Below are 27894 nucleotides of genomic sequence, written 5' to 3'. Positions count from 1 at the left end.
AAAGGTGAAAAGTGTACATTTGGCATTAAAGAGGTAGAGTATTTAGGACAAAGTATTTCGGGAGAAGGTATCAAACCAAAACAAATCACATAGACACTATACAAGGAGCACCAGCTCTTGCGAATGTACAACAGTGAAGGTCATTTCTGGGCTTCACAGAGTTTTATTCTAGATTTGTGGAACGTTTTGCACACAAAACAGAACCTTTGAAGAAATTACTCATAAATGGTACAGTGTTTGAGTGGACTCAAGTGGAAGAAAGAAAATTCAAGACATTGAGGAGGAAATTAAAGTGGCCTTATCACTAAAACACTTGGAGAGTGGGAAAAGGTGTGTGTTGCGTGTCGATGTGAAAGTAACGGTTTGGGCACAACCCTATCGCACAAAGATAATGGTTGGTTACGAGTGGTAGCATATGCATCTACAATGTTAACTGAAGGTAAACAGAAGTGTTCCGTTATTGAAAAAGAGGCTCTCGTCTGTTCATGGCCAGTGGAGCATTACAGAATGTTTATGTGGGGAGACTTAATTTACAATTAAGACAGATCAAAAGCCATTGTTACATGTATTGGCCCCAGGAGGAGGCATGAACCTAACTGCAGAGGTTAGTGTTCAAACTTCAAAGATATAAATTCAAAACAGAATACATACCTGGAAGGGATATTATGCAGGCTGATTGTCTGTTTAGATTACCAATGGGTGTAACTGATGATATAGTTGAGGATGAATGTGAAGTTGCCTGGATCGTTAATGAAGACCAAATAGGTACAGAAGTGGGGTGGCTAGGTGGAAAAGCAATTTCAGGAGATGAATGGTGTGAAGAAGGAAGGAAGGATGAGGTTTTAATTCAGGCTAGTGAGTATTGTGTCAAGGGTTGGCCGTCTGAGAGACGACTGAGAGGTGAAGGTAGTTCAATGAGGAGAATTGCTGACAAAATGTGTGTTCTTAAGACAACATGTTGTGAGAGGTGAGGTGTTTATTCCCCTTCTGTCCTTAAGGGCAAAACTAATCAGAAATGCGCATGATGGATATCTGGGTATATCGGCTACAAAGAGAAGAATTAGAGCAGATTTTTGGTGGCCGAGTATGGATTCAGAGATCGAAAACATGGTGAGTCCTATAATCCCTGTGGATTTGTTAAAGGCCCATGGAATACAATAGCAATAGACATAGCAGGTCCATTCCAAGTGTTACCATAGGACTGCAAATATTTGGTGTGCGTGATGGATTACTATTGTAAGTGGCCTGTTATTCAACCCATGAGAGAGGTGAATACTGTGAACATGATGATTCGTTTAGAGAAATGGTTTGCTGATGAGAGTGCACCAGAGACAATTGTGTCAGATAGCAGGGTACAACTTAAATCTAGGGAGGTGGTGGATTTTTGAGTGAACATAATGTGGAACATGTGTGTACTTCCTTATATCACTCACAATCTAATGGCATGATTGAAAGGTTTAATAGGAGATTGAAAGAATTGGTCCAGATGTGTGTGCAGAATGACTGGAACTTCAAGAGAGAGCTGGTTAGGTTAATTGTTTCTTACCGAACTCCTACCCACAGTGTAACGGATATAACTCCTTTCCAATTAATGCGTGGAAGATTGCCTTGCTATAGATTGTGTCCAGGATGGGTGAGAGATGAAGGAAGACAATACAAATGGTATGAAGGAATGCCAAGAGAGTTACATCAGAAAGTACAAGATTAACAAATGGAGCAGAAAAGGTATACTGATGACAAACGAGGTGCTACAATGCTTGGAATACAAAAGGAAGATTAGGTCAGAGTGAAGTTAGCCAGAAAGATGGTAAAGCGATTGTCAAGATTTTGACGTCCCAAAAGGATGAGGAAGTGTAAGTAAACATATGTGCGTTTGGAAAATGGGGATATATGGAACATGAATATGATAACATCAAGTCATGGTGGAAGAAGTGCATGGGAAGATGGAATGAGTGGTTTGTGGCAGGATTTGGTGGAATACCATAGAGAGAATGATCAGATGGATACTCCAGTTGTGGAGGAGAATCAAGTGCAAGGAAATAACAGTGAGAGTGTGCAAGATGAGGTGAGGGACAGAACATGTAATGCAATTCAGAGGAAGATCAAGATCCATGTTGAGGGGTCTACCTATGAAATTCAAGGATTACGTAATGTACTAAAGTTCTTGTTTCAATATGCTGTTGCTAATGGAAAAGAAGATGTGTTGCATCCTTGGCTCATGCTGGTTTCCCTTTCCTCAAGACCAGCGTGAGCCACTGAATGTTCTAAAGTTGATGGTTGAGGCAGAGAGGCAATGGCTCTGTTAGCCATACCTCTCAACTCACACACATTTGGCCGGTGTCATCTGCCACTTAGGCAGCTCTCTCGCCCGCCAAGGCCCTTACACACCCATAGGAATCAATGGGCACTCACTCGCCAAATGCAAAATCTGATGTTTTCACCTGCTCAAGGGCCATGAAAGGTTGAGAGCTATGCTATTAGCTCTGGCCGCCTCTCTCCCTCAGCTCCATAATTACAAAAATAAAAGTGCTTAATACTTCTTCAGGTGGCTTTCTTTATTCCCACACTAGCAGACACCAAGAATATACGGAACACAAGAAAAGAAACCACCTAGTATTCAGGAAACTGCTCAAATCCTGGCTCTTCACTGCATAACTAGAAGACCACCAACAAGAACGTCCACTCTGTTAAAACAACGATGAATAAAGATGAATGAACAACCAAACACAAACAGAATCCAAGGAAATGCACTCCACGCAAGGAAATGCACTCCACGGCATACCATAAGACACAATTGGCCTCATTCCGAGGTTCGCGTTAAATTACTGACTTTACCGGCATGGTGGAAATACCGTATCCGCGTTGGTAGCAGGGCGTAATTAGCACCATATTCCGACCTCGCGGGCACGAGCTTTCCGCCATGCCGGTAAACTCCCTAGCGCCATACCGGTAAAGGGCGCGTCAAACCCCTTACCGACAACAACCGAGACGTAACTAACACTACCGCCCTCCACGTAGTGCGTAAATAGCGGTGCCCGTAATTAACGATGACCGTAAATTACGGGCACCGGTAAAAACCGTTGTCATGATCTCTGCTTCCAAAAGATCAGGACTTGCCCGACTCCCTTGGAAGCAGACCCATAACCCCGGTTCCGAGTGCCAGCCAGTCCCAATTGGGACCTTTTGGACCCTGTCCTGGCGCCAGTGGCACCAGGCTCATAAAGATGCCCAGTCCCAGCGCTGGAAGCGCCGGGCTAATAATGCTTGGGTGGACTTACCTGCAGCAGACCATGCTGCTTACTTACCTGCCAGTTGAATCCCTGATCCTCTTCTGTTTGGGACTACTTTTCCTGTTGGGTGGGGCAGGAGCCACTCCCTAGGTTCAGAACACTGGAACTCTTCTGGAAAGCAGGAACTCTTTTCTTACCTAGGCGTGGCTGTGGAAGGAGACACCTAAGCACTACAGGAGGCTATTTAAACCACACCCGATGGATGAACCTTGCTTTGCGTTATTCTGCATTCTCTGCAGCAGAACGCTCATCGTGTCTTCTGCTTCTGATCCTGGGCCTAAGGGAACAAAGGCTTACCATCCTGGAATCCAGTCTTCAGCAGCACCTGTAAAGACAAAGAAAGAACAGGTTAGCACTACGGTCTTCAGTGGCAGCGCATCTCTTACCTGGTCCATCGGCTGTCACCAACGCCTCGCGCTGCATTCCGGCATCTGAAAGACAAAGGCTTACCTACTCTTCGCATGCTCCGGAGGTCTTCGCACTGCATTCCGGCATCTGAAAGACAAAAGCTTACCAGCTCTTCGCACGCTCCGGAGGCCTTCGGCGCTGCATCCCGCATCTGAAAGACAAAAGAAGGTGCGTTTAAAGACATTGGGCAACTTTATTACTCACGTGCCATTACTCCTTCCCACGCCGAATCCAGTGGGTATTCCAGCACCCTTCAGCTTCTCTAAAGCTCCGAACTTGTACCTGCAAGATAAAAGGGACAGTTAGTGCGCATCGTGAAGCAGGCTACAAGCGCTTACTTACGTGCTTCCAGGCGCTTCTATTCCTCACGCGGATTCGATCCTCAACTCTCATCAGCCCGCCATCCGCCATCGCCGGAGCCCTGCAAAACAAGAGATATCATTACAAAAGACTTTTAAGACATTTGAAGTGCCCAGAACTTACCGTTCGTGCAGTTAACGACGGACAGCAGTCCTCTGAGGTCAAGAGGCCTGCACCCTTATCCAGTGAAGAAACTGGTTACGGCACCCTGCCCCGAGGCAGATGGAGAGCTCGGCGTTCACTTACCTAAGGTGAGGGCGTTAACCTTTGGGGTTCTACAGGAGAAGAGAAAGGGAAGAGGAGAGAGGCACCCAATAACCCCAGTTCATTAATCCCATATTTTCTATCTGCAGACATCTTACTCTTCGAGTTAGACATACAGTGCACAGAGGTCCAGCCCAAAGAGCCAACCGTGTGTTACACATCACCTTTGAAGATACGGCATTCACCCAGTCAAGACCGGCGCCTCTGCGGGAATCAGGTGAGCGTTACAGAACGCAAAGCCTACCGCAAAACTCCCACCCAGGTGCTATGGAAACCTCGGATACCGACCAGCTAGCCCAGTTACTTGGGGAACTAAGAGCAGAAGTGCATGCAGCCCGTCAGGAAACGAATGCTCTAAGAAGGGAACTGATTATTTCCAAGGAGCGAACAGACGATCTCGCTAGACAATGGCTACAGTCACAAGCCGGACAAACTCTGTTACCCGCATCAGGGGCAAATCTTCCTTCAACATCCTCTACGAACCCAGTGCAGATCAACCTACCTGGGAATGTACCTCAGGCTCCGCCCGAACGATTTTCTGGTGACCCAAAGAGGTTTGCAGTATTTATTAATCAGTGCCGGTTGCACTTCTTATGCCGGCCAGCAGCCTTTCCAACTGATCAAGCTAAGGTAGCTTTCGTGCTTTCGTACCTTAGTGGCAATGCGGCAGACTGGTCGATCCCTCTAGTTAATCAAGATGATCCGGTTCTCCATGATTTTCAAGCTTTTCAGCTCAGTATGGAAAAACTGTTTGCAAGACATTCACAGGGGCATGCCTTGGACAATGAGCTCCTTTCATTGCGACAGGGTAATCAAGACCTTTTGGCTTATATTGCGTCTTTCAACAGACTGATAGTGGAAACTCGATGGCCTGAGGACAAAAGGATTACGCTGTTTTATAGAGGTCTACGTGGAGAGCTCAAAGATGTGTTAGCCCAAGTAGTGAATCCCCCGCAAGACTGTTCGGACTATATTGACTTAGTCGTTCAAATTGACCACAGACTGCAGAACAGGAAGGCCGATCGTTCCAAGTTTGATGCTCGAGTATTTTCCAAACCACCAACTCCTACCAAAGGAGTAGACTCCGGGGAACCCATGCAAATAGGGGGCCTGAAAGGACCACTAACACAAAAGGAGCGGGAAAGGAGAAAACAGCTGCAATTATGCCTCTATTGCGGAAACTCGGGGCACTTTCTTCGAGACTGTCCGGTGAAACCAGCCAAGAAGGCAGTAGGAGCTGCAGTTACCAGGGTCACAAACTCTGAGCAGGGCAACGACCTCGCCCGACAAGAATAGAGGTCCTCTTGCCGAGCGTTAAAACCAGTTCCGTGACCTCGCATTTCGTGATACCTATGGTCCTCATTAGCCCTGAACATCCGGATCGATTACATGCGATTGAAGCTTACGTCGACAGCGGTGCCATCGGCAATTATGTGGATCATGAAATGGTTTTGAGGATGAATCTGACTCTTTGTCCAAAGGCTGTAAAGGACGTCATTACTACGGTGGATGGTACGGAGATAGCCTCCGGACCAGTAACGCATACGACCCAAGAAGTGACGCTAGTAAGTCAAGATGGACACCATGAGAAGATCGTGTTCGATGTGATCAAGGCCCCTCAGTTCCAGATTATTCTAGGAATTCCTTGGTTAGAGAAGCACAATCCTCAGATCGATTGGCGAGCAAGAACGGTTCAGTTTCCAGAATGTGTCTCTACTTGCCACCCTCGACCTGGTGTTGCACTGGCAGCAATTTCCTCGGAGGCTCCCCAGTTACCTCCTGAATACCTAGAATTCCAAGATGTTTTCCGGAAGGATCAGGCTAACTCTCTACCTCCTCATAGGTCATGACTGCCAGATAGACCTGATACCTGGATCTACTCCTCCTTGTAGTAGAATTTATGCCCTCACCGAGCCTGAGAATCTTCACCTCCGACAATACCTGGATCAATACCTAGCGAATGGGTTTATTCGTCCTTCCAAGTCCCCTGCTTCCTCAGCTTTGTTCTTCGTTCCAAAAAAAGAAGGGGACCTTAGAACTTGTATAGATTATCGCGCCCTGAACCAGATCACCGTTAAGAATAGATATCCGTTACCTTTGATCCCTGAACTCCTGGACCAAGTCAGAAAAGCATGCATATATACAAAGCTGGATCTTAGAGGAGCCTACCACTTGGTACGAGTAAAAGAGGGCGATGAATGGAAGACGGCCTTCCGCACCAAGTATGGGCTATTTGAATATCAGGTCATGCCCTTCGGACTTTGCAATGCCCCGGCCGCCTTTCAATATTTTATGAACGATGTCCTCAGAGAGCTCATAGATGTGTGTGTTGTTGTTTACATTGACGACATCCTCGTTTATTCTTCATCGGAAATTGAACATCAGAAACACGTGAAAATGGTCCTCGAGAGATTGCGTCAACACAAACTTTTCGCTAAGTTGGAAAAATGTGTTTTCAACGTGACTGAAGTTGAATTCTTGGGATTCATATTATCACCTAGCGGAGTGCGTATGGATTCAAAGAAGGTCGATGCAATTCTCAAATGGCCATCGCCATCCTCCGTAAAAGGTGTTCAAAGCATGTTAGGCTTCGCTAACTTTTACCGCAGGTTTATCCCCGAATTCTCTCGAATAGTCCAGCCCATCACCGCCTTGTTAAAGAAAAACAAACGTTTTGAATGGTCTACCGAGGCGGAACAAGCTTTCCAGAATTTGAAGACTAGATTTATCTCTGCACCGATCTTAAAACATCCTCGCCCAGAACTCCCCTACATCGTTGAAACTGATGCTTCGAGCCTTGCCATGGGGGCAGTTCTATCACAAAAGGACCCAGTAACCAATCAGTTGCATCCCGTGGCATTTTGGTCCCGCAAATTCTCGCCTCCTGAAATCAATTACACTATTACTGATAAGGAACTTCTAGCTATCAAGTCCGCCTTTAAGGCTTGGCGGCATTATCTTCTGGGGGCCCGACACACCGTTACTGTGATTACAGATCACCGAAACCTGCAATATTTGAAAACCGCAAAAGCTCAATCCTCTAGGCAACTCCGTTGGGCACTATTCTTTGCCGAGTTTGACTTCATAATTACCTATCGACCTGGTACAAAAAACGGTAAAGCTGATGCCCTTTCTCGGATGGGAGTGGAAGAACATTTGATCAATCCTAAACCTGTACCTATCATTCCCGAACAAAGAATTCTAGGTGTAATCGCCACACAATCCATAGAGGAAGTTAAGGATAAAGCCAGGCTACTGGTAACTCCAGCAGACATACAGAATTGGCATCTGCAGGGAAAGGACTTTACGGTGAAGGACAACCTATTATATTTCCAAGAACGGTTATACCTGCCCAGCACAGATTTACAGAAAAAGGTAATCTCTTGTTATCACGATTCTTTAATGGAAGGACATCCCGGTATGACCAAGACCTCGGAAAAGATCAAGCGCTACTTCTGGTGGCCGTCTTGGAAAAAAGATATCAGAGACTTTATAATGTCCTGTGGAGTATGCGCCCAAAACAAGAGTCAAAAGGAAAAACCAGCCGGCCTCTTACGCCCTATTGACATCCCGCCTCGCCCTTGGCATACGCTTTCTATGGACTTCATCACCGATCTACCTCCATGCTCCGGATACAATACGATCCTAGTAATCGTGGACCTATTCTCCAAGATGGCGCATTTCATTCCACTCAAAGGCTTACCAACAGCAGCAACTCTGGCCCGAGAATTTCTCGAAAACATCGTCCGACTGCACGGTTTTCCTTCAGTTCTAATTTCGGATCGAGGTAGTCAATTTATTTCTCATTTTTGGCGAAGTTGCTGTCGGTCGGCTCAAATTGATGTGAGACTTTCGACCAGCCACCACCCTCAAACCGACGGACAAACCGAGAGGACCAATCAAACTCTGGAACAGTATTTGCGCTGCATGCTACAACAAACTGAAAAAACTTGGAAAGATATCCTTTGGATAGCCGAATATGCCTACAATAACTCTGTCCACTCGGGAACTGGGAAGACCCCGTTTTTTCTTTTATACGGTAGTCACCCTCGAACCTCGGAGTTGGATCCACTCCAAAATCTTGGAACACCAGCAGTAGACCACCTGCATTCTACAATCACCCAAGCCTTTAAGGAAGCCGTTTCTCACCTTCAAAGGGCTAAAGAACAATACAAGAAAGGAGCAGACCAACATCGGAAGGAAGCCCCCCAATATCAAGTAGGAGATCAAGTCTGGTTATCCACCAAATATCTACCTCTAAAAGGACCACGCACATTCAACCCAAGATACCTTGGTCCCTATTCCATCACTACCATAGTAAATCCAGTAGCGGTCAAGTTGGACTTGCCCCCTCACATGAAGATACATCCAGTCTTCCACGTCTCTCTATTAAAACCTGTGCAACCTCAAACCCGACTAACTACATCTCCAAAACCTATTCTAGTTGATGGAGAACTCGAGTTTGAAGTCAAAAGCATCCTGGATTCCAAGATCTCCAAATCTAAACTATTTTACCTGATTGATTGGAAAGGCTACGGTCCCCAGGAAAGATCCTGGGAACCTGCAGAATATGTCCACGCGCCTCGTCTAATCAAAAGATTTCATCGAACATTTCCTAACAAGCCCAAACCCCCGGAGAAGCCCGGTTTGGGAGGGGCCTTGAGGGGGGGTGCTGTCATGATCTCTGCTTCCAAAAGATCAGGACTTGCCCGACTCCCTTGGAAGCAGACCCATAACCCCGGTTCCGAGTGCCAGCCAGTCCCAATTGGAACCTTTTGGACCCTGTCCTGGCACCAGTGGCACCAGGCTCATAAAGATGCCCAGTCCCAGCGCTGGAAGCGCCGGGCTCATAATGCTTGGGTGGACTTACCTGCAGCAGACCATGCTGCTTACTTACCTGCCAGTTGAATCCCTGATACTCTTCTGTTTGGGACTACTTTTCCTGTTGGGTGGGGCAGGAGCCACTCCCTAGGTTCAGAACACTGGAACTCTTCTGGAAAGCAGGAACTCTTTTCTTACCTAGGCGTGGCTGTGGAAGGAGACACCTAAGCACTACAGGAGGCTATTTAAACCACACCCGATGGATGAACCTTGCTTTGCGTTATTCTGCATTCTCTGCAGCAGAACGCTCATCATGTCTTCTGCTTCTGATCCTGGGCCTAAGGGAACAAAGGCTTACCATCCTGGAATCCAGTCTTCAGCAGCACCTGTAAAGACAAAGAAAGAACAGGTTAGCACTACGGTCTTCAGTGGCAGCGCATCTCTTACCTGGTCCATCGGCTGTCACCAACGCCTCGCGCTGCATTCCGGCATCTGAAAGACAAAGGCTTACCTACTCTTCGCATGCTCCGGAGGTCTTCGCACTGCATTCCGGCATCTGAAAGACAAAAGCTTACCAGCTCTTCGCACGCTCCGGAGGCCTTCGGCGCTGCATCCCGCATCTGAAAGACAAAAGAAGGTGCGTTTAAAGACATTGGGCAACTTTATTACTCATGTGCCATTACTCCTTCCCACGCCGAATCCAGTGGGTATTCCAGCACCCTTCAGCTTCTCTAAAGCTCCGAACTTGTACCTGCAAGATAAAAGGGACAGTTAGTGCGCATCGTGAAGCAGGCTACAAGCGCTTACTTACGTGCTTCCAGGCGCTTCTATTCCTCACGCGGGTTCGATCCTCAACTCTCATCAGCCCGCCATCCGCCATCGCCGGAACCCTGCAAAACAAGAGATATCATTACAAAAGACTTTTAAGACATTTGAAGTGCCCAGAACTTACCGTTCGTGCAGTTAACGACGGACAGCAGTCCTCTGAGGTCAAGAGGCCTGCACCCTTATCCAGTGAAGAAACTGGTTACGGCACCCTGCCCCGAGGCAGATGGAGAGCTCGGCGTTCACTTACCTAAGGTGAGGGCGTTAACCTTTGGGGTTCTACAGGAGAAGAGAAAGGGAAGAGGAGAGAGGCACCCAATAACCCCAGTTCATTAATCCCATATTTTCTATCTGCAGACATCTTACTCTTCGAGTCAGACATGCAGTGCACAGAGGTCCAGCCCAAAGAGCCAACCGTGTGTTACACATCACCTTTGAAGATACGGCATTCACCCAGTCAAGACCGGCGCCTCTGCGGGAATCAGGTGAGCGTTACAGAACGCAAAGCCTACCGCAAAACTCCCACCCAGGTGCTATGGAAACCTCGGATACCGACCAGCTAGCCCAGTTACTTGGGGAACTAAGAGCAGAAGTGCATGCAGCCCGTCAGGAAACGAATGCTCTAAGAAGGGAACTGATTATTTCCAAGGAGCGAACAGACGATCTCGCTAGACAATGGCTACAGTCACAAGCCGGACAAACTCTGTTACCCGCATCAGGGGCAAATCTTCCTTCAACATCCTCTACGAACCCAGTGCAGATCAACCTACCTGGGAATGTACCTCTGGCTCCGCCCGAACGATTTTCTGGTGACCCAAAGAGGTTTGCAGTATTTATTAATCAGTGCCGGTTGCACTTCTTATGTCGGCCAGCAGCCTTTCCAACTGATCAAGCTAAGGTAGCTTTCGTGCTTTCATACCTTAGCGGCAATGCGGCAGACTGGTCGATCCCTCTAGTTAATCAAGATGATCCGGTTCTCCATGATTTTCAAGCTTTTCAGCTCAGTATGGAAAAACTGTTTGCAAGACATTCACAGGGGCAGGCCTTGGACAATGAGCTCCTTTCATTGCGACAGGGTAATCAAGACCTTTTGGCTTATATTGCGTCTTTCAACAGACTGATAGTGGAAACTCGATGGCCTGAGGACAAAAGGATTACGCTGTTTTATAGAGGTCTACGTGGAGAGCTCAAAGATGTGTTAGCCCAAGTAGTGAATCCCCCGCAAGACTGTTCGGACTATATTGACTTAGTCGTTCAAATTGACCACAGACTGCAGAACAGGAAGGCCGATCGTTCCAAGTTTGATGCTCGAGTATTTTCCAAACCACCAACTCCTACCAAAGGAGTAGACTCCGGGGAACCCATGCAAATAGGGGGCCTGAAAGGACCACTAACACAAAAGGAGCGGGAAAGGAGAAAACAGCTGCAATTATGCCTCTATTGCGGAAACTCGGGGCACTTTCTTCGAGACTGTCCGGTGAAACCAGCCAAGAAGGCAGTAGGAGCTGCAGTTACCAGGGTCACAAACTCTGAGCAGGGCAACGACCTCGCCCGACAAGAATAGAGGTCCTCTTGCCGAGCGTTAAAACCAGTTCCGTGACCTCGCATTTCGTGATACCTATGGTCCTCATTAGCCCTGAACATCCGGATCGATTACATGCGATTGAAGCTTACGTCGACAGCGGTGCCATCGGCAATTATGTGGATCATGAAATGGTTTTGAGGATGAATCTGACTCTTTGTCCAAAGGCTGTAAAGGACGTCATTACTACGGTGGATGGTACGGAGATAGCCTCCGGACCAGTAACGCATACCACCCAAGAAGTGACGCTAGTAAGTCAAGATGGACACCATGAGAAGATCGTGTTCGATGTGATCAAGGCCCCTCAGTTCCAGATTGTTCTAGGAATTCCTTGGTTAGAGAAGCACAATCCTCAGATCGATTGGCGAGCAAGAACGATTCAGTTTCCAGAATGTGTCTCTACTTGCCACCCTCGACCTGGTGTTGCACTGGCAGCAATTTCCTCGGAGGCTCCCCAGTTACCTCCTGAATACCTAGAATTCCAAGATGTTTTCCGGAAGGATCAGGCTAACTCTCTACCTCCTCATAGGTCATGACTGCCAGATAGACCTGATACCTGGATCTACTCCTCCTTGTAGTAGAATTTATGCCCTCACCGAGCCTGAGAATCTTCACCTCCGACAATACCTGGATCAATACCTAGCGAATGGGTTTATTCGTCCTTCCAAGTCCCCTGCTTCCTCAGCTTTGTTCTTCGTTCCAAAAAAAGAAGGGGACCTTAGAACTTGTATAGATTATCGCGCCCTGAACCAGATCACCGTTAAGAATAGATATCCGTTACCTTTGATCCCTGAACTCCTGGACCAAGTCAGAAAAGCATGCATATATACAAAGCTGGATCTTAGAGGAGCCTACCACTTGGTACGAGTAAAAGAGGGCGATGAATGGAAGACGGCCTTCCGCACCAAGTATGGGCTATTTGAATATCAGGTCATGCCCTTCGGACTTTGCAATGCCCCGGCCGCCTTTCAATATTTTATGAACGATGTCCTCAGAGAGCTCATAGATGTGTGTGTTGTTGTTTACATTGACGACATCCTCGTTTATTCTTCATCGGAAACTGAACATCGGAAACACGTGAAAATGGTCCTCGAGAGATTGCGTCAACACAAACTTTTCGCTAAGTTGGAAAAATGTGTTTTCAACGTGACTGAAGTTGAATTCTTGGGATTCATATTATCACCTAGCGGAGTGCGTATGGATTCAAAGAAGGTCGATGCAATTCTCAAATGGCCATCGCCATCCTCCGTAAAAGGTGTTCAAAGCATGTTAGGCTTCGCTAACTTTTACCGCAGGTTTATCCCCGAATTCTCTCGAATAGTCCAGCCCATCACCGCCTTGTTAAAGAAAAACAAACGTTTTGAATGGTCTACCGAGGCGGAACAAGCTTTCCAGAATTTGAAGACTAGATTTATCTCTGCACCGATCTTAAAACATCCTCGCCCAGAACTCCCCTACATCGTTGAAACTGATGCTTCGAGCCTTGCCATGGGGGCAGTTCTATCACAAAAGGACCCAGTAACCAATCAGTTGCATCCCGTGGCATTTTGGTCCCGCAAATTCTCGCCTCCTGAAATCAATTACACTATTACTGATAAGGAACTTCTAGCTATCAAGTCCGCCTTTAAGGCTTGGCGGCATTATCTTCTGGGGGCCCGACACACCGTTACTGTGATTACAGATCACCGAAACCTGCAATATTTGAAAACCGCAAAAGCTCAATCCTCTAGGCAACTCCGTTGGGCACTATTCTTTGCCGAGTTTGACTTCATAATTACCTATCGACCTGGTACAAAAAACGGTAAAGCTGATGCCCTTTCTCGGATGGGAGTGGAAGAACATTTGATCAATCCTAAACCTGTACCTATCATTCCCGAACAAAGAATTCTAGGTGTAATCGCCACACAATCCATAGAGGAAGTTAAGGATAAAGCCAGGCTACTGGTAACTCCAGCAGACATACAGAATTGGCATCTGCAGGGAAAGGACTTTACGGTGAAGGACAACCTATTATATTTCCAAGAACGGTTATACCTGCCCAGCACAGATTTACAGAAAAAGGTAATCTCTTGTTATCACGATTCTTTAATGGAAGGACATCCCGGTATGACCAAGACCTCGGAAAAGATCAAGCGCTACTTCTGGTGGCCGTCTTGGAAAAAAGATATCAGAGACTTTATAATGTCCTGTGGAGTATGCGCCCAAAACAAGAGTCAAAAGGAAAAACCAGCCGGCCTCTTACGCCCTATTGACATCCCGCCTCGCCCTTGGCATACGCTTTCTATGGACTTCATCACCGATCTACCTCCATGCTCCGGATACAATACGATCCTAGTAATCGTGGACCTATTCTCCAAGATGGCGCATTTCATTCCACTCAAAGGCTTACCAACAGCAGCAACTCTGGCCCGAGAATTTCTCGAAAACATCGTCCGACTGCACGGTTTTCCTTCAGTTCTAATTTCGGATCGAGGTAGTCAATTTATTTCTCATTTTTGGCGAAGTTGCTGTCGGTCGGCTCAAATTGATGTGAGACTTTCGACCAGCCACCACCCTCAAACCGACGGACAAACCGAGAGGACCAATCAAACTCTGGAACAGTATTTGCGCTGCATGCTACAACAAACTGAAAAAACTTGGAAAGATATCCTTTGGATAGCAGAATATGCCTACAATAACTCTGTCCACTCGGGAACTGGGAAGACCCCGTTTTTTCTTTTATACGGTAGTCACCCTCGAACCTCGGAGTTGGATCCACTCCAAGATCTTGGAACACCAGCAGTAGACCACCTGCATTCTACAATCACCCAAGCCTTTAAGGAAGCCGTTTCTCACCTTCAAAGGGCTAAAGAACAATACAAGAAAGGAGCAGACCAACATCGGAAGGAAGCCCCCCAATATCAAGTAGGAGATCAAGTCTGGTTATCCACCAAATATCTACCTCTAAAAGGACCACGCACATTCAACCCAAGATACCTTGGTCCCTATTCCATCACTACCATAGTAAATCCAGTAGCGGTCAAGTTGGACTTGCCCCCTCACATGAAGATACATCCAGTCTTCCACGTCTCTCTATTAAAACCTGTGCAACCTCAAACCCGACTAACTACATCTCCAAAACCTATTCTAGTTGATGGAGAACTCGAGTTTGAAGTCAAAAGCATCCTGGATTCCAAGATCTCCAAATCTAAACTATTTTACCTGATTGATTGGAAAGGCTACGGTCCCCAGGAAAGATCCTGGGAACCTGCAGAATATGTCCACGCGCCTCGTCTAATCAAAAGATTTCATCTCACATGAAGATACATCCAGTCTTCCACGTCTCTCTATTAAAACCTGTGCAACCTCAAACCCGACTAACTACATCTCCAAAACCTATTCTAGTTGATGGAGAACTCGAGTTTGAAGTCAAAAGCATCCTGGATTCCAAGATCTCCAAATCTAAACTATTTTACCTGATTGATTGGAAAGGCTACGGTCCCCAGGAAAGATCCTGGGAACCTGCAGAATATGTCCACGCGCCTCGTCTAATCAAAAGATTTCATCGAACATTTCCTAACAAGCCCAAACCCCCGGAGAAGCCCGGTTTGGGAGGGGCCTTGAGGGGGGGTGCTGTCATGATCTCTGCTTCCAAAAGATCAGGACTTGCCCGACTCCCTTGGAAGCAGACCCATAACCCCGGTTCCGAGTGCCAGCCAGTCCCAATTGGGACCTTTTGGACCCTGTCCTGGCGCCAGTGGCACCAGGCTCATAAAGATGCCCAGTCCCAGCGCTGGAAGCGCCGGGCTCATAATGCTTGGGTGGACTTACCTGCAGCAGACCATGCTGCTTACTTACCTGCCAGTTGAATCCCTGATACTCTTCTGTTTGGGACTACTTTTCCTGTTGGGTGGGGCAGGAGCCACTCCCTAGGTTCAGAACACTGGAACTCTTCTGGAAAGCAGGAACTCTTTTCTTACCTAGGCGTGGCTGTGGAAGGAGACACCTAAGCACTACAGGAGGCTATTTAAACCACACCCGATGGATGAACCTTGCTTTGCGTTATTCTGCATTCTCTGCAGCAGAACGCTCATCATGTCTTCTGCTTCTGATCCTGGGCCTAAGGGAACAAAGGCTTACCATCCTGGAATCCAGTCTTCAGCAGCACCTGTAAAGACAAAGAAAGAACAGGTTAGCACTACGGTCTTCAGTGGCAGCGCATCTCTTACCTGGTCCATCGGCTGTCACCAACGCCTCGCGCTGCATTCCGGCATCTGAAAGACAAAGGCTTACCTACTCTTCGCATGCTCCGGAGGTCTTCGCACTGCATTCCGGCATCTGAAAGACAAAAGCTTACCAGCTCTTCGTACGCTCCGGAGGCCTTCGGCGCTGCATCCCGCATCTGAAAGACAAAAGAAGGTGCGTTTAAAGACATTGGGCAACTTTATTACTCACGTGCCATTACTCCTTCCCACGCCGAATCCAGTGGGTATTCCAGCACCCTTCAGCTTCTCTAAAGCTCCGAACTTGTACCTGCAAGATAAAAGGGACAGTTAGTGCGCATCGTGAAGCAGGCTACAAGCGCTTAATTACGTGCTTCCAGGCGCTTCTATTCCTCACGCGGGTTCGATCCTCAACTCTCATCAGCCCGCCATCCGCCATCGCCGGAACCCTGCAAAACAAGAGATATCATTACAAAAGACTTTTAAGACATTTGAAGTGCCCAGAACTTACCGTTCGTGCAGTTAACGACGGACAGCAGTCCTCTGAGGTCAAGAGGCCTGCACCCTTATCCAGTGAAGAAACTGGTTACGGCACCCTGCCCCGAGGCAGATGGAGAGCTCGGCGTTCACTTACCTAAGGTGAGGGCGTTAACCTTTGGGGTTCTACAGGAGAAGAGAAAGGGAAGAGGAGAGAGGCACCCAATAACCCCAGTTCATTAATCCCATATTTTCTATCTGCAGACATCTTACTCTTCGAGTCAGACATACAGTGCACAGAGGTCCAGCCCAAAGAGCCAACCGTGTGTTACACATCACCTTTGAAGATACGGCATTCACCCAGTCAAGACCGGCGCCTCTGCGGGAATCAGGTGAGCGTTACAACCGTAGACGGAAATTACGTCATCGAACAGGAACGGGAAGCATCATGGCGGCCATCTTTAAAATCACAATCCATTGCAATCCTCTCCATACAGGACTCGTGGGCATATTGTGATAGGCAAAATAGACTCCAGAGACCAGCATCATGCCAAAAGCATTAAAAAAGGGTGCTGCGCGCATCAGGAAGGAGAAATTCTCCCAGGATGAGCTCCAGGTACTCGTTGATACTCTGCATGAACATGCTGAGATTGTTTTCAGCAGCGACATGCGCAGGCCCACCATCCTCAGGAAGAAGGAGATATGGGAGCTGGTCTTGCAGAGGGTGAGCGCTGTCGGAAACACCCCCCGCAGCACGACGCATTGCCGCAAACGCTGGGATGACCTCCGTCTGAGGGTGCGGGCCATCCTCTCAGCAAACCGCAATCTGGCCCCAGAGACAGGAGGAGGCCCAGCCTCACCCATAAAAATGATGCCCTGGGAGGAAACATGTGCAGAGATGATGGGCACAGAAGCCATTGAAGGTGTCGGCGATATGGATTGCGGTGATCCTTCATCAGCTGACGCAGGTGAGTGCCATGAGTGTAAACAGTACATGCATCCCTAATGCAAGTCATCGCCAAGGGCTGGTGAAGCAGTCACATCATGTTTGGGTAAACTCCCCCCCCTCCAATGATGCCGTAACAACTGGGACCCAGGATGATGTCAGGTGCAAGGCTGACACCCATATTGGGCATGCCACACAAAAAGCTGGTCAATGTCAGTCACCACAGTACTCCACCAACATGAGTGACCCTGCCGACAGTATGCTTTTCCCATCCAAGCAAAGATCACAGTCCCACTCAGCACCCAAATGTCACCAAAACGCTGCTATCCCATCGTAATACCATTGTCTGGAAGTAATTCTGACCCCCAGATCATTGCTCATGCCGTCTCTCTCTTGCCCCCCACAGGCACCGGTCATGAAAGTGAGGACCAGGAAGGCCCCCGGACAAGTACCTCCCGGGGCACAGGCAGGGGACAGCGCACACCTGCAAGCAGGAAGAAGGCACATGCCACACCACCTGCCCCAGCAACCCCCATGCAGGGTACACAACCCCCATCCGCGGCCCTGGACATGCCTGCAGTTCTGCGGGACACATGCCCCACGCTGCACCATGAGGAATCGAGTGCGTCAGGGGAGAATGCTGCCATGTGCATCCTCTATGTGCCAGGCAGCACATCACCAAACACCATCGACAACGTGGAGGAGCCCAATGACTATGTACAGAGCCCAGACACTCCCTCGTACAGCCAGGTTGCCCATAGCGACCCTGGGTCAAGTGACGGCCCAGGGCTCACAGGCGAAGGGGATACACCTGTCTGTCATGAGCCCACTCCCCCTGCAGGAAGTCCTGAAAGTCCTGCAGGCACAACAACACGAAGCCTGCCGACCACATCGCCCACATCGGCTGCAGAAACAGTGCGCTGCCAGCACCTCACGGGCATGATAGAGGAGTTTCTCCGGGACAACCGGGAATCAGGGTCGGTGCTTCATAATGACCTTCAGGCTCTGGGCGAGATCATCAGTACCAGCACAAACCGCATCTGTGAGATGCTTGGCAGGATTGCTGATGCCCTGGAGGCAGCACCCCCCAGACCACAGCCCCAGCAGGAGGTGCCACCCGCCCAGAGCTCCTCCACGCAGACCAGCCCGGTCCGTAGGTCACTGCGCACGATGCGCCGGAATGGAAGGGATGCCCCAGGCTCTGGCAGTGCCCATTGACCGTGCAGCCACACACATGTGGCCAATGCTGCACTGATGGGAACATTGTAGGGTTGTTGTGGGGGGAGGGGGAGGGGGTTGAGGGTGTGTGTGGGAGTTGGGGGGGAGGGTGAGGGGGTGAGGGTGTGTGTGGGAGTTGGGGGGGAGGGTGAGGGGGTTGAGGGTGTGTGTGAGAGTTGGGGGGGAGGGGGAGGGGGTTGAGGGTGTGTGTGGGAGTTGGGGGGGAGGGTGAGGGGGTTGAGGGTGTGTGTGGGAGTTGGGGGGGAGGCGGAGGGGGGTGAGGGTGAAGGATCTGTTGTACACGTTTGGACATCATCATACAATACACAGTTTGGTCTATCCTACAATACAGAGTGGACATTCATTATTGTGCATGTGTCTTTTAATGTCTCACAGTGCATGTAGTACATGTATCCCCACACCCAGTGCCCAATGCCCTGTCATCCTCACCCCCTCAGTTGACTTGTGATTCAGAAATATTGCTCGATCAATGCTTGTCGCACGGAACGTCCCTCCCGTGCATCGGCACCGTGTTGCTGTTCTGCCATTCCTTCCTCCACCTCCTCATCTGGTGGTAGCAGTCCCACGCCAGGGGGCAGTGGCATGTTCCGACGGATGCACATGTTGGGCAGCATTACACATGCCATGGTGATCTTGGACACCTTCTCGTGGCTGTAGATGAGGGCCCCACCTGACCGGCTGAGGCAACGGAATCGTGCCTTCAGAAGGCCGAAGGCCTGCTCTATGACCACCCGTGTACGGGTAAGAGATCTATTATAGTCCTCCTCGTGCCTGTTTTGGGGGTTGCGGACCGGGGTCATGAGCCACGGTTTCAAAGGGTAGCCAGCATCACCTGCATGAGAGTGGAATGAAGGTAAGTGTTAGTACATTCATGGTGGAGAACTGTGCTAGTCTTACATTGCAGCGGGTGATGACTGGCCATGCACACATGTCCCTGGATACAGTCAACCCATTACTGGTCCGGCCATGTGTGCTGGCCAATGGAATGATGGAGGGGGTAGCTTCTCCCTGATGGGTCATGGTGCGCACTCATGTCTTGTTGCATGTGCATTGTTTATGCAGCAGTGTTGGACTGCATTAATTGATGACTTGCAGAAGACCTGATGTAAGGGTGTGTTGGTAGTAGTTGGTAGCATACCCATCATTCAGCACTGATCCCTATCATGGTGATTGGCAGCTATACTATGGAGGTGCCGAACCAGTCACACGCAGTAGGATCCCTGTTAGACTAACCTCTATGCACTCCCATGGATGACTGTCCTTTGTGTTGAGATGCAGGAGTCAGCGACATGGTGCTATTGCACTGCATGGTGCACGATGACCTTACGGTGTGTAAGGTCCACCGATGTGTGGTGCATGTGTCGTGGTCTTTGGCCAGGGTAACTGTTTGTCAGGTACCATTAGGTGTTGGCTCGTATTCACAACTGTGTGGTTAAGTGGTAATGTGGCGTGCCACTTGTCATGGGGCACAGTGTTCTGTGAGGTGCACAACGTACAATAGCAAGTTGACATTCCCTCCCGGGTGGAGTATGCATCCCCCCCCCACTTTCCCTCCCGGGTGGAGTATGCATCCCCCCCCACTTTCCCTCCCGGGTGGAGTATGCATGCCCCCCCCCCCACTTTCCCTCCCGGGTGGAGTATGCTCCCCCCCCCTCCACTTTCCCTCCCGGGTGGAGTATGCACCCCCCCCCACTTTCTCTGCCGGGTGGAGTATGCATCTCCCCCACCCCCTTTCACAGTGGGGTATGCTGACAACCTACTCAGAGCCCCAATGCACTGCCATGGCCCATTACGGTTACTCACCAAGCAGCCAGGTACGTTGTCCGGCATGTCGGCCCATGTAACCTGGTAGTGTTGAGTTCCGCAGGACCAAGGAGTCATGAGTTGATCCGGGGTACCGAGCATTGCATTGTGTGATGGCTTTACTGGCATTACACACCACCTGGACGTTGATGGAGTGGTATTGCTTGCGGTTGCGATACGGCACCTCCATGGCATGAGGAACCACCAATTCTACGTGGGTGCAGTCGAGGGCACCTATGCAATTTGGCATGCCTGCAAGTGCATGGAAGGCAGCTTTAGTATCATATATCTCCTGTGGAGTCCGGGGGAGGCATATGTAGCCCCTTCTGTGCTTGAGGAGGGCATCCAGCACTTGGTTGAGTATCCGGGAAAATATTGGCTGTGAAATGCCATGCATGTGCCCCACTGTATGCTGGTAGGTGCCTGTGGCAAGGAAGTGGAGCACGGACACTACCTTTAGTACAGGGGGGATGGCAGTGCTGATTTCTATGAGGCTCACTATGTCGGTATGTATCAGGGCCACTATGGTGGTTATGGTGTCCCAGTCAAGCCGGTACAGGGTGTGGATCTGCTCTGGTGTGAGGTTGAAGGGGGTGGCTCTGATGCAGGGAATTGGGGGCTGCCGGCGTGGTAATGGTGGCTGCACCGGTAGGGCATGCTGGCCCTGTCTCACCCTTCTTCTCCTCCTGTGTATCCTCTGTGGTGGGGGCTGTGGTTGCTGTTGTTGCTGCCTTGCAAGCAGGGCCTCCAGCTCCAGGAATGCTGCTACAATTGGTATCATCTTGGTGTGGGAGGGGGTGTGGTGTGTGGGTGTGCTCCTTTTGTGCTGTGCCAGACTCTATTGCCTCCACCTGTGCTGATTGGGTGCACCTGTTCCTCTTCCAAACACTGATCAGGGTTGTTAACACCTTCCCCGCGATGCCGGTATTAACGCCATGGCGGTAAGGTACTTTGCGCCCTTGTGGAGGTCGTTATTTCCGTGTTCGCTTTGCTTGGAATCGGAGATGGTTTACGCCTTCCCGTTATTTCCGCGATGGTGTGTCGGGCGCGCGACACTGCTCCGCTATTTACGTCATCGTAGTGTACGGTGGCGTAAATAACGGTGTGGCGGGTCAGAATGGCCCGTAACGGTAAAGGAAGTTGTTATTACTTTACCGGCCTCGTTTTTCCCTTAACGCCGGACTCGGAATGACCCCCAATGAGAGATAGCCACAAGAGGAGGACTCTAAAGTCTGAACACATAAGACAGACCAACACAGAAGCATTGCTACAAGTCATCCACTACAACCCGAAGTTCAGACACACATACTCACAAGACAGTAGGGAAGAGGAGACCACAACCCCTGCTGCGACTCCCAAGGTGGAGAATAGACACCCCGACATCCCTATACATAGTCAATCTAAATACAATACTACACATAGTTCTAGATAACAACAGGGAGTGCGCTGCCCAAACCAACATTTCTGTTAGGCGTAGGCCTTTATCCCACAGTGCAGGACCTCAAATCCAGTCGTGCTTTAGGAGGCTACTGAATTAGTCAAACTGTCTCTCAAATCCAGCTGTGTATGTTACTATACTCAATTGATCTGTTAGGCATGGGCCTCTTTCACACTATGCAGGACCTCAAATCTAGCCATTTTTCGCACCATGAAGGATTCCCAAAATCCAGGCAAGTAGCCATACTGCGAAGATTAGATGCAAACATATAACCCAATAACCAAAAAGCTCAAACTTTCCGCATACTTAACTCACTCAAAATCTCACACAAGCCGCATGCACTTCACCACACCACAACAACACATAAACCACCCCTACAGCACACGAGGACTGACATCACTCCGATACTCGCACCAAAGCTCGTCCCATGATGTATACCCGAGATGAAGCTGCCAACAGAACACCACCACTCTAACTATCATACTCCCTCCTCACCCTACTAACCTTTCCCCACCTTCTCCTTTTGCAGATCCGCCAGAGTGCCTGGGGACCAGCTCCGTTGGTGACGGTGCGCGGTACAATAATACCTTTAACATTTAACATTTAACACCTCAACCATTTTAGTCCTCAGTCTGGGCGGGTGAAAACATCAGATTTAGGAGGGTGAGAGTGAATGGACATATAAGTATCTTGGCTGGTAAAAGAACTGATTCCAATGGGTGACACCCACCAAACGTGTTGAGGCCAGGGCTATGCCCTGTGATGTCGTCCCTAACTCCTCGTGTCCCTAGACTCCTTAGTGCTCCAGAATGTAGGCATGTATGAGTGACCTTCAAGCCCACTGCGAAAAGTTGGCATCCAGGTGTTTAATGAATGGAGCAGAACGAAAATGCCTCTTTTGATCTGTGGCGGCTTTGTATCAAAATCTCTACATTAATCAAGCCAGAACTAGTGCATTGGCGTTGCCAATGCTTGCTGTGTTAGAGTACTGTTCTTTAGTCATTCGAATATGCCCATCCTAAAATGGCTGCCTCCAACTTCGTGCACGTCCCAGCTTGCCATCTTTCAAGACGTACAATAGCATGCGCCGTGTGAAGGCGATGTTACAGTGCGCCGTAGTCTTGTTCCCACGTGACGTACAGGCTGACTGTCATGGAGCGCTACTGGGTTGTTGATTCTGGTGGCCGCTGGCGACAAGGGGAAGGAGGCTAGTGCGACCACCGCTTGGGGTCTTCTAGCCGCCTATAAGAAAGGATATGTTCCGCAGATCAAGGCTAAGCGTCAAGCCCAATGTGAAGACCCCCGTGGGGGGCAGAACTGGCCCTGCCCCACTGGCTGCGGGGGCCACCCAGGAACTGTCCACCCCTGGCCCCCCTAAGCCACCGACGGAAGAGAAGCGTTCGCCCAGCGATTGCAAGGAGCAGGAACTGATCGTAGCCAGTAGCATCAGCCCCAGCGCCCAAAGGTGAGTGGCAGGTTAGGGAAAACCGAGACATTAGCACTCTCAACCCACCATCACCTTTTTCCCCCCAACCACAATACAACTAAGAGAAAAACACAGCCCTATTGCTACTTCTATGCTTTTTTTGTTTTATATACCACCTAGTCCTCTTTCATCCAATGCACCTTTTTCCCAACAAAATAGTTATGAAGGCAAGGCAGATTCTTTTTTTTTTATTTGTGCTTTGGTTTATACGTTCAAACCTTACACAATAAATGTATCACACAAACAACAATTTACATTACTAAGTAAAACAGACAATTGCCAATAGATTGGCCATTATTTCAGCATTTCCCAAGTAATTGGTAATTCATCATTCCAAAGTGCAAACATAATCATAACGTTTCAATTTCCTTGATGCCCAGTTACGTAAAATACTGATCAACAGATTTGTACATTTAATAGTTTAAAAAGATTGGTAAAAAACCTATAAAGTTCCAGTAATAACCTAATACTATTTTCTTACATTAGACAAAACCACAAGGATTCTCCCACGTGTTTAAAGCCGTAATAAACACACTTTAAAGTAGAATTTTATCAAAGGGCCAGTTTCTTTGCAATGTATCACTAAGTGTTTTAGGGTTTCTTCTTCTTCTTGACTGCCTTTAGAGAGTCTACATTTCCTTTGTGCAGCAGATAAGCAGCCTTACTTAGTGCCTTCATATTCCAAAGCAGGTAGCAAATTAAATTAAAATTCCATATATATCTGACGACTTTCTACAGGTGAATATCTAAATATATTTTGATAAAACGTTCCTTTTCCTTGTCATCGTTATATATTCATCATGTTGGTAATATTGGCTCATTTGATCAATGGTTGCTCACTAGTCCCCATCATATCCTTTTTTTGTTTTCGTTCTGTTTAGTTTATTATTTCTAACGCGCACCTAACCCTGAGGTAACTGGGCACTTGAGTTTATGACAAAGTTACAGTTGCAGACACAGAACATATAGGGTACATTCGACAGCAGTGCTTGACGACTGTTGCTTACCGGTTAGTCGCCTTGCAAATTAATACAGGTAAGTGCATGGAAATGTCGCCAAAGGTTACAGTTTGTGCGCCGTGCAGGATAAAGAAAATGTTAATATAGTCTGAGCTGTGTTTAGATACATAGTTTTCAGCCGAGGAGGATTGTGGATGAGCGTGAGGCCTGTTAATGTTTCTTATCTGAGAGCCAATTTTTCACTTTGGCTCTGAAGGATCATAAAGAATGTTTGACTCTAATCGCGGCGGGAAGAGGGTTCCAGCATTTGGCTGCTGGGACTGGAAAGCTGGCTCCTCCCGCTGTTTTTAGTTTGTACCTCGGGATACTAAGACAATACGAGTAGAAAGATCTGGTGGGTCTGGTTGGATGGTTTCTGGAGAATTTGTCTGATAGGTATTTATGGGGTGTGTTAGACAGACATTTGTGTGTGATAGCTATAGTGCAGAGTGAGATTCTGTCACATACTGGGAGCCAGTGGGCATCCTGTCTATCTAGGGATGTTTAATGCTGATCTCAGGGCGTTATTCTGTAGGACCTGTAGTCTATTGAAGTTTCGTTCTGAAGAGCCTAAGAATAGGGTATTACAATAGTCTAACTTCGACAAGACTACAGCCCTAGCTAGTGTGATGCAGCTGTTGGGAGCCAGGTAGAATGTGCATGCATTGATCAGCTTATTGGTAGAAGCAGTTGTAGAGGCAGTGGTGCTCACCTTTTCTTCAGAGAGAGTAGAGTCTAAGTAAACTCCCAATGTTTTGACCTCCTTTACAACTTTAATGGTCTTCCCGTCAATGTTGAAGGACGTGTACTGAGGGTCAAGTTTGTTTAGTCATGGTTGGGATCCAATGATTAGGTGCTCCGTCTTCTCATCAATGAGACACAAGCTATGAGCTGCCATCCAAGCCTGAATTTCCAGGTAGATTTCGTTTATCGACTTGGAATCATTTTCATAGCAACCAGTTAGTGCAATGAGAACCTGGGTGTCATCTGCGTAATTCGTATAGGTGACACCCATGTTGTCAAGACCATCAAAGAGAAGCTTTTGTGAAAATGTTGTAGAGCTTCGGGGAGACACAGGAACACTGAGGTAATCCACAGTTGATGGGGATTGGATCTGCTGAGGCTGAAGGTGCGAAGACCCTGGTAGTTCGGTTAGAGAGGAAGGATTGGATCCAATTTGAAGCGTTTGTAGAAAAGGCATCTGCTGTGGTTAAGTGTTCTGTGAGGATATGGTGATTGACAAGATCAAATGCTGCAGAAAGGTCTAACAGCAGAAGGATGGCCACATTACCTTATCTTTGGCTTCATCCATTTGGATTTTTAAGTCCAAGAGGGCCGTTTCTGTACCGTGTCTCGGCCTAAAGCCGGATTGGTGGAGACCTAGTAGATTATTATCCTCCAAATGTTTCTGGATTTGGAGGTATGGTACTCTATACAGTATTTTTAAGAGGCACGACACTGTGGTAATGGACCTTTAGTTGGTCAGCATGTTGGGGTCTACGTTTTTTTTATTTTTTAGGAGGGGCATAACCCATGGCTCCTTGAGGTTGTTGGGGACCGAGCTGGCGTTGAATGAGGAGCGGCAATGAAAGGGGCCAGGTCTTTAGCGGCTTCCTTAATGATTGGGGCAGGACAGATATCTCCCTGCCACCTTGACGTGTTTTTTTTTTTCTTTTTTTTTTTCCCGCTATTTTAGTTTGTAGCATGGTGATTTTATCAGATGGGGCCTTCTGAATTTTGGCACACCAAGCTGCATCCTTGACGCATGCTTCAGTTGGTGGAGCTGGAGACTCCAGTTCCCTCAGAATGCTGGAAAGCTCCTTTGTACTGGATTTGGCATTTAGGATTCTGTAGTTGTAAGTCTCTTTTTTTTGTTTTGAGGTTGGCCAATTTATAGGTGGCAGCAGCGGAGGGGAACCCTGCCTTGTTGGGAGAGGTGGGTGATTTTCTCCACAGGGCTTCAGCAGCTCTTTTGGCGTAGCGGAGGGTTTTTAGTTCAGTCGTGAACCATTTATTGAGGTGGGCTACTGGTTTAGCTTTTTTTAGTTTGATAGGGGCGATGCTGTTTATGGCTGATGCTGTTTATGGCTAATTTTAAAGTGTCCTTGTATAGGTCAACCAGTTTGGCTGAGTCTAGGTCATTGAAGTTAGGCGGATCCAGGATAGCATGGATCAGAGGGCGTAGGTTTTGAAGCCTGATGTTTCCGTTATTTCTGGCTAGAATTTGGGGGGCAATGGTGGAACTACGATTGGTGGGTGCATGCAGTGGGTTTGTTCTGGAGGATTGTGGTGGAGCAGTTGAGATCTGCCAACCAATCCAACTTCTGCCATTGTTGTGCGTGGGCCCCAGAATATGGTGTTTAAATCCCAGTTGGGATATGGAGTTTTCCACGGAGACTGCATTTGTGTCATTGGGGTCGTACAGGCCTAAATTGAAATCTACTAGTAGGATAATTTGAGATCCTGGCTTGGTATTATGAGTTCGAAGGTCTGTAATGTCTTCCTCAAAGGAGGAGATGGAGCCTGGAGGTTGGTAGATTAAGTACAATAGGATCGTTCGGGTTGCTGAGATAAGAGAGAGTTCCGCTGAGGGGAGGCAGCCTTGGGGCACGGCTCTAAGACTGAGGTGGGTTTTGGCTATGAAGGCTACTGTTGGGGTTGGTGATCAGCTCCTCCTTCGTTGAATCAATGATATTGAGTAATTTACACATATTACCTTCAAATAACTTTAAAGTCATCAGATTTCTCTCTTAATATCTCATTTAGGTCCTCGGAGATTAATCTTTTTTTTTTCAAAACCTTTATTTTTTTGTTGTCATATGCATTACAACTCACAAGCGAACATAGTATACATTATACCCCCGATTCATGGAATTATTTGCGTGAAAAACGCAGATTTGCGTGCCTTTCTGCCTGAAAATCCCTGTTTGTAGTACAGGGATTTCCGGGCAGAAAGGTGGGCAAATCTGCGTTTTTCACGCAAATAATTCCATGAATCAGGCAGTATATGAGCTTGTCGACTTCAAACTAGACAAAGTACTTTAAAGCAAGGGGGACCGGTGTGTTCGTGGTCGAGTATCCGGCAGTTTTGCTGGTGTTGTCGCCGATTTTTGGTTTATTCAGTATCTTACTCTGACTGTCCCACGTCGATGTTCAGGTAGCGTCCAAGGGGGGCCCAAATGCATTTTGGGTCTACAGGAGGTCACTATTCCCCTTATATACGTTTCTTCACAGTCTTGTACCCATATAAGATCTTTCAGCCATTCTTGTACCGTAGGAGCTAGTCTAGCTCTCCATGCCTTGAGAATGTTCCTCTTGGCCACTGTGTTGGATATGGCGAATAGTCTGTGGTGCTTGATAGAGATTTTGCCTATATCTCCCAACAAGTATTTGAGTGGGGTGGCCGGTATATGTCTGCCCAGTATCTCACTCGCCGTTTTGGCTACTTCTTCCCAGAATCTTTTAATGGGTGGACATTCCCAATACATGTGAATGGAATCAGCTGCTAGGGCATTGCATTTAGGGCAGCACATTTGTCTGGAGGTATCGGATTTAGACATTCTGTTGGGCGTGATGTGTAGATGATTCTAGATTTTAAATTGAATTGGTCTAAAATTGGAGTTCATAGAGATGGATTTGGTGTAGTGGCAGTACCTGGACCATTGTGCCTCTTCTATACTAATTTGTGGATCTCTCTCCCATTTCTCTTTCTTGTTAAGTGTGGATGGCGTGTGTACTTGCACGGCTTTGTATAA

At 48.1% G+C, this 27894-nt stretch overlaps 1 protein-coding gene across 5 annotated transcripts in view; it reads left to right on the top strand.

The window, feature by feature from the left end:
- Window positions 1–22765: 22765 nt before the first annotated feature.
- Window positions 22766–27894, top strand: part of BDP1 (BDP1 general transcription factor IIIB subunit) — a 2223165-nt gene continuing 2218036 nt past the window's right edge. For 4 of the 5 annotated variants that reach the window (XM_069627521.1, XM_069627519.1, XM_069627520.1 and 1 more), the window contains exon 1: window positions 22768–23120. In XM_069627521.1, the coding sequence (XP_069483622.1) occupies window positions 22912–23120 (209 nt within the window). In that variant the 5' untranslated portion in view covers window positions 22768–22911. Of the gene's footprint in view, window positions 23121–27894 lie in introns of all 5 variants that reach the window. The other variant, XM_069627522.1, reaches the window with a different exon arrangement.

This window comes from Ambystoma mexicanum, chromosome 6p (assembly GCF_040938575.1).
Source record: "Ambystoma mexicanum isolate Mex_15411 chromosome 6p, UKY_AmexF1_1, whole genome shotgun sequence".
Lineage (NCBI taxonomy): Eukaryota > Metazoa > Chordata > Amphibia > Caudata > Ambystomatidae > Ambystoma > Ambystoma mexicanum.
The sequence above is the reverse complement of the archived record's forward strand: the minus strand, read 5'-3'. Positions and strand labels throughout refer to the sequence as shown.